At 36.5% G+C, this 7,333-nt stretch overlaps 1 protein-coding gene across 1 annotated transcript; it reads right to left on the reverse strand.

Moving 5' to 3' along the window:
- Positions 1 to 2,552: 2,552 nt before the first annotated feature.
- LOC110847498 lies at positions 2,553 to 6,955 on the reverse strand. The gene is made up of 5 exons (XM_022094446.2): positions 6,635 to 6,955; positions 4,167 to 4,749; positions 3,823 to 4,040; positions 3,596 to 3,739; positions 2,553 to 3,461 (listed from the first exon to the last, which is right to left on the reverse strand). The coding sequence occupies exons 2-5, from the start codon at positions 4,258 to 4,260 to the stop codon at positions 3,369 to 3,371; spliced, it is 549 nt and encodes a 182-aa protein (XP_021950138.1). The 5' UTR covers positions 4,261 to 4,749; positions 6,635 to 6,955; the 3' UTR covers positions 2,553 to 3,368.
- Positions 6,956 to 7,333: the final 378 nt, after the last annotated feature.

Genomic DNA, 7,333 nt, shown 5'->3' on the forward strand with positions numbered 1-7,333 from the left:
CATTCTGTCGACCGGAAGATCGCAAAAAATTTAATACTCTCTCGAGGATGAAGTGTCCTCGTTGGTAGATTGCGCCGTCCAAAATCATTAAATGGATGCATTCCTCCGACGTTTCAAGTGCTTTCTACATACAAATCCACCTCGCAGCTATTGCAGTTGTTTGTTATGTATTTGACTGCAAGGGACGAACTTATTTAGAAATCAATGGGCTAGACAAGCGGAGCCATTATTGTGAACCACTAGTACTCAATTTTTTTTCCACCGAGTCCTCCTAGTCTGGACCAAGGGCACAATTATTAAATAAGTGATGGGGAGAGGATTTAATAAAGGTGGAGAAGATTAAATCAAGGTCTCGTAATTTGTTGTGCCACGAGCATGACAGACTAATCACAAGGAAACCTGTGCTCTGCATTGTGGATCATGCTGGATGAAAACCAGCTTGGGTAACTTGACGTGTTTGGATAAAAGGTTGACATTTTACAGATAAGGACGACGAACTACTCAAATGATTTTAGTTGGATGTGTACCCACGTGTATTTGAATTCCACACTGTACGTATTTTACGGGGTTGGTTGGTTGGTGTTCAAATACTCTTTGTGTAGTTCACTATTGAAGATAAGTGCCTTCAGCCCCTGTCCGGAAGTCTGAAAGGATGGATGCAAACATAATATTTTGCATGATGACGACAGTCAACAAAATGGAAACCTATGTAAACAGCACGTAGATACGAATAACCACCACAGGATTGCTGTTCACTGGTTTTCAACACGATTTCAAGCATACATCTACATACGTATGTATATCTAAATACATATGTAACCTGTTCATTGTTTCATTTCATCTGCGACTGCAAACACTGAAGTTTTAAAAATGATAATGAACTTGATTTGAAGTCGTTTAATCGTTGAGAAAGTAGGGAAAGCACTGTGCATATTGCCTCCATGCACATTAGATTATACATCTGCATGTAAAGTTTGTGTAGAGCACACTAATAATAAATAAGTTCCAAGCATAAAGATTTTCAGATTTATAGATATTGCACAGCTGTATTGGCTTTGTTGTTGAATTTCCTTTAAGTAAGCTCTAAACATTTCCTCTTTTTCTTTTACTTTGTAGCTTAATACCTGAGTGAAGAAAAATTGCATCAAAAGAGGGAACCCAAAATAAATTCTCTTGTTTGGATCAACTGGGATGGAACTCATCTGAATTTTCTTTTGTGTTCGAAAAAGTAAATACGGTATTCATGTTTATTTGTTGGCAAATATGTAAGCAGTAGTCTCTTCAGATTAGATCAGAAATTCCCCAGTTATAGTTGGACACAAATATATTTTCAGACGGCCTTGTCTATTCCTTCCTTGCGTTATGAGTCCAATGAAATAATATGTATTTATTTTATGAAAAGAGCTCCGGAAAAATATGCTTTGCTGTCCTTATTCGTACTTGAACTATCAGAGGGATCAAACTTTCAAAGATTTTCGTGCAAGGAAATAAATAATAATGCCTTGTTTACAATCTCTTTTGTACCATCTACACTTCAATCAATCTCAACGCCTGGCTCAGAACTTTGTTAATACTGTAAATGCTTTCATATTTCTGGAAACACGGACTTTGATATAAATTATTTGAAGTCTCGCTTTGAGATTTGATGTTACACAACAATATCTATGATTTGTCTCGTTTTATTTTTATAAACCCTTCTCTGGTATGTAAATATCCAGATAAGAGTCTGATGTCTAGTTTAGATTGATGGCATATATGTAAACTTACATACATATTTGTAATAATGTGTAGCAAGTCTCGAGACTATTTTTGGACAATTAGTTGAATATCATCAGTCACTCTTATCTCATGACTCATCTCATTAGACAAATTAATCATAATAAAATATATTGATCGTTTAATGGTCACGCCCTAAAAATATGATGACATAAATAATAAGAAATATGTGGGCAATTATTGCAGTTTGCAGTATTTTGGCCATTCAATTTTACCCCGTTTGTCCTGAAACATATTAACTGTGTCATGAACGTTACTTCACGCATTATTTTCCCCCTTCTCTCTGAGACAACAGCCACAAAAGTGACGCAGCGCAAAAAATTCTAAAAATGAATAAGTGGTTATTCCTCCTGCCAGTTTCTACACAACCCAAACATCCAACATCTCATTTCACCAAACTCGACCAGAGTGGTTTTGAACAAATAGTGGAGATGTATCAGGAGGACTTTCACCAACTTTCACCGTTGCCATTTTTCATGTTTACGGCTTCTTTATAACATAGACCAGTAAGTGGAGTTTCGAGTTTACTCTCTGGCAGGTTGAGAGAAATCTCTTCACGTCGAAATCCATTTGTGCCACACTGCTCTCGACGACATGCCAACTGTGGCCCTACTCTAATCTACTGCCAATTACCACACATATTTACATGCTTAAATATAATAATTAACATCCTCAAAGTAGTAATCCTTTGGTTTAGTGGTCCATGTGTTTTATATAGTTTTACCCGTGAAAGAATGCAATATGTTAAATATATGAAAAAAAACTGTTGTACTAGCTCAGCTTGAAATTCTTCGTCATTTATTGTTCGCATATTCTCAATTGACCTCCTTTTACACTTGCTAACCTTATATTTGTGTATTGAAAAAGTTTTCATTTACAAATGAAAATTTGGACTTGATTTGTGGTTTTTACCTTACCGATAAATTATAGGAACATCTATTACATTTGCATATTATTATCACAGAGATTTATACACACAAAGCACTAGAAATCAATCAGACCACCAACATTATATATAATACATATTAGTTGTGATACAGCATTTCAGAAATTTGTGGCCTTAAATATCCTTCATATTATACTGCCTCTAAACATTTGGTATTTTGCAACGTATAGAAATTAGGAGCACACACTTTACCCTAAAAAATTATACAAAAAACGATACAAGAGTCTTTTGGGTATATATTTAATTATGTTCTTTAAATCTGTTTTCCAATTATCTCCAAAATGTCTCCAACAGAGTAAATCGGCAATTGTTTAGTTCAAACCAAATGATGTTTTAATGAAAGTGTCAAGCATTCGTAGGTATAGTATTGCTTCAAATAAGTAATTTAAACTTGCTCGTAGATGCGGGGTAACTTTGTGTGAATGTACTGGATAAATTAGTTAATTAAATAAATCTGAGAAAATTCGTTCATTTGGTACATTTATAACAATAGTACAAATCTACAACCGCCGGATTTGCTGGTTGTTCATTCAATAGCATATAAATCTAAATGGCGCTTAGACAACTTTATATAATGATTATAAGTAATTACGCGTAGGATACAAAATAGTAAAGTGATATTGTGAATGTTAACTAAATATATAATTTATTCGATGTGAGTCCTTTTTGCATAAGGTTTGTCATACTCCGTTATGACAGACGTTGAGCAGAAAATGCCCCCCATGCAAGAGATGCACGTCTGGAAATAAATTAAAATCAGTCTAATTAGGCTCAAGGTACATTTCAAGTGTATGTATGCTTTTGTTCTATTAGATTAAATGGCATTTCAAGAACTGCACAAGTTTACAGACGCCCACGAGTGGGAACACTTACCATGAGAAACCACATTCCCAGGGGGAGGAGAGATTGGGCTAAGAGAACCATGATCACGACGCCTTGAACTGCCAGAACCAGGAGACTCAAATACAGGAAGAGGGGCAAAATGTGAGCAACTTTCTTCTGAATGGTCTCATCCATCTGCACCCAAGAATGTTCAAAAGGAAAATTAGATTACTTCTTGACACTCTTTCAAGTTGAAGCTCATGAATGTGAGTGCTTACATTATTTGTAAATGAGACAATGGCTAAGTGAGCATTCTGGAAATAAGACAAGGCTCGCAACAGCCATCCAGAGAGGGAAGAAAGGCCGCAAAACTGGTGGGAGGTGACTACTGGAATCCTGCTGGGAGGTGGTGGTGGGAGCACGTTAATCGGTTTAATTACGTCTCCCAGCTTACTGTCAAGTGTCATAATCAGTCCTTTATCATCTCCCTCAATTCCTTTAAACAAAGGGAAAAGCATATTGTAAACTGTTCTAGACGATTGAAAAGAGGAGTAAATAACGTCCACGCACATAATTGCTCGTTCTTGGTGATATTACGTAAAATATTTAGGCAGATTCTTACCAGTCTTAGTGTTCCCTAAGATGAAGGACCCGACAATGCTCCTGGACGGCGATTGGCTAAGGTTGTGAATAACTTGGGTCTCAGTGAAAGACATTTCTCCTTTTTCTGCTGAAAAGTGGTGCCCTTAAACTTCCCTTTTGGGATGTTGCAAGGTTGGCAAATGGAGAAATGAGATATTACTCCTCCGGTTGGGTTGCAAGGCAAGGGAATTCGCAACTTGTGTAACGGGGACAGTGACAGCTCTACTCCAACAACAGGACTGTGAGAAAATGTGCCTGTTCAATAAGTCAAGTTTCTATTCTGCTCCGTCCTTCTGATGGACATTGAAATAGTTGAGTTCCAGCAGCAGCAGTCCAATCAAGTATCGATTGCTCTTCACAAGTTGTCCCCAAAATTGTGGTATAGCAGTCGTTTGCTAATCCAAATTCACTTCAATGCAATCCACTAAACTAAACTTGTTGGGCAGGAACAACCCTTGAATAATATATGCTGCTGTCAAGAGGTCTTCTTCTAGTGTGTGGTTTATTTGCAAACTACTAGAATCCAGCTACTTTATGATGAATGTCGAAGGTGTATTTTTAACCTGGAGAAATACAAAAAAGTGTGATTTATAATGTCGCTTGGGGTTAATTTCTATGTAGTCTTGTACATGCGTAACTAACTCGTCATAGTTAATAACGATGACAAAGTCAAAGCTACATAATTTATGATGTCTCTACACATACAACACATATGTACATATAAACCTAAGTTCTGCTAGTTTAAAGAATTTGTGCATTGTAAAATCATAAAGTTGCATATTGTTGTATTCTGCTATCTTTATTGAGGGAGAACTTTGGTCGAAACGTTGAAAACACTTCAAATCCTAATCCCATACTTCAAACGTGCCTTTTTGAGTGTTTTCCAATTGCAGTATGCTAATTTTTATGCAAAATATAATCCACGCAAGGACAAAACCTTACTTTCAAATGATTGCCATTAACTATATGTAGGTTGCAACGCTAAACATATAGCTGCTGCAAGTCAAAGATCATCGAATTAATTCAAGGATTCTCCTAGATTCGTTTCTGAGTTGGTTAACTGTTAAAGGATAGCGATGTCTAGAAGCACCTGTTTCGAAATTACAGCGAATGATGACCCATTGAACTCGAGAGTCAGATTTAAATTAAACTACTAAAAAAACTAGATTATATTCCCAGCTCAAGAGTTCAAGAGTTATCAGTTTGATACCGATGAAAGGGAAAGATACTAAACTGAGATGTGCAATTGGGCAATTTTGTACAAAAGTGAGGAAATCAACTTCCAAGATTGTACATACATAGATATATTGCAAATACGACTGGAGTTACATATCAGCCTAAGGTCACCTTCCACATCTCTCCCAAGTTCATTTGTAACTAATTATCAACCACTTTGATCACTAAAATAAACTGGAAGAGGAGAGGGTATCAACCCAACTTCATGTGCAAGTTATCTCTTCATTCGCGAATTTATGACGCTTTTTATTATTATGGAATCTTTATCTACAGTCGAATTATAACACCCGTGTTCATGCTGAGATCTTTTTTCTCACTTTTTTTGCAAACCTGCCTACTTTGAACATTTGGATTGTGTAATATTTACTCATACAATACGCAAAGTTCATTCACTGAAACACAATAAAGGCATTCAAAAAAACATAATCAACTAAAAAAATGGATACAAGAGGAATTCCAGCGTCTTTTCAGTGATAAAAGTCTAGGTGGGAGAAACCCATAAGTTGACAAAGGACCCGTGAATGAATCATCACTTTTCGTGGAGAAACCCAGTTTTACCTATATTGATGATAGCGTAGGTGTATATGTATGTATATAATTCGACAATAAAAACAGAGGTTGGCGAATCTATTATGTTTACAATAATAAGATTATAATTCCAGTACAAATCCCAGCCCATTTGAAGGACATGTAATTGCGATCAAACAGATATTGTACTCAATTGATCAAAATCCGCAAAATGGTCGGATCTTTCATGATTCTCAGTAAACCGCAATAAGTAAAAGAATTGATCAACGTGATCCATCAGAAGTATCCACGATCGAGATAAATACTACGTGCTTCTACGAGTGTCAGAACCTGCTTTTGCACAATGGACAATACTTTGGCTTCAAGCTGCATAATTGTGACGTCTTAGGTCCCTCATCTTGTGCTCGCTTTGCTATACGCTGTGTAACATGCAATAAAACCTGTTGATCACGCTTCTTGATATGTCTCGGTGTTGGGGATAAACAATTCTCTCAAACTGCTATGGTCTGAATATTTCATATCCGATTCAAAACTACGCTGTGGTAAAAACTATAACCCAGTTAACGTTTTACATGTAGTCAAGTAAATAACAACTGGTTGTAAATTTGCATTTAAAATCAACACACCTCACGAACTAGGGTACATATTATTCCTAACGTAAATGTTTATAAGATGGAAACTTACCAAGTATGAAACTGATGCCAGGCTTCGCAAATATAAATCCGGCCGGTTCTTATTGAATACGGGGAATTGTTTTGTCTCTGTAATTTCTAAATTGCAACAACCCTTCGTCTTCCGTGTCTCACGTCAGCAGAACCACGCTCCGTTTGATTTATGTATTGTAGGAAAATACTTTTGTGAGGAACTACTTGGCAAATAAATTAATATTTGAACAAAGTCTTCCGAAGCCCCTCTTGATGAGAAGTGGTAAGGACCAAGGCTAACTTAGTTATGAAGCCTGAGGCAGGTTTGTAGTCATGTTAAGTGACCAAAGCAAACAGATCAACGTAACTAAAATGCATCCTTCCTTACACTCCTCACAGAAACGTACAGGCGGAATTCTTACATGAATTCAATTCTGTCTTTAGTAAATAGCATAACTAGTTTTAGCTGTCAAGCATAGCAAGATGATCTCTCATAGTGCATCATGGGTAGAGCTCATGAGTTTGGGTAAACGAATATATGATTAACTTGGTACAAATGTATATGTATGTATGTAAGTAACGTAAAGAGACGATGGTGGTTGGTTCAGTTAGTGGATGGAGTGCCTTGTAGGAAGATAAAGTAAATTTATTCTGTGAATCTTTGTACTATGGATGCATGCAGCAACAGATATCAGCAATTGCCTCTTTTTTACCAACGTGGTTCCTCTTACATTATTTA

The sequence above is a fragment of the Folsomia candida genome, unplaced genomic scaffold, assembly GCF_002217175.1.
Source record: "Folsomia candida strain VU population unplaced genomic scaffold, ASM221717v1 Fcan01_Sc003, whole genome shotgun sequence".
Classification (NCBI taxonomy): domain Eukaryota; kingdom Metazoa; phylum Arthropoda; class Collembola; order Entomobryomorpha; family Isotomidae; genus Folsomia; species Folsomia candida.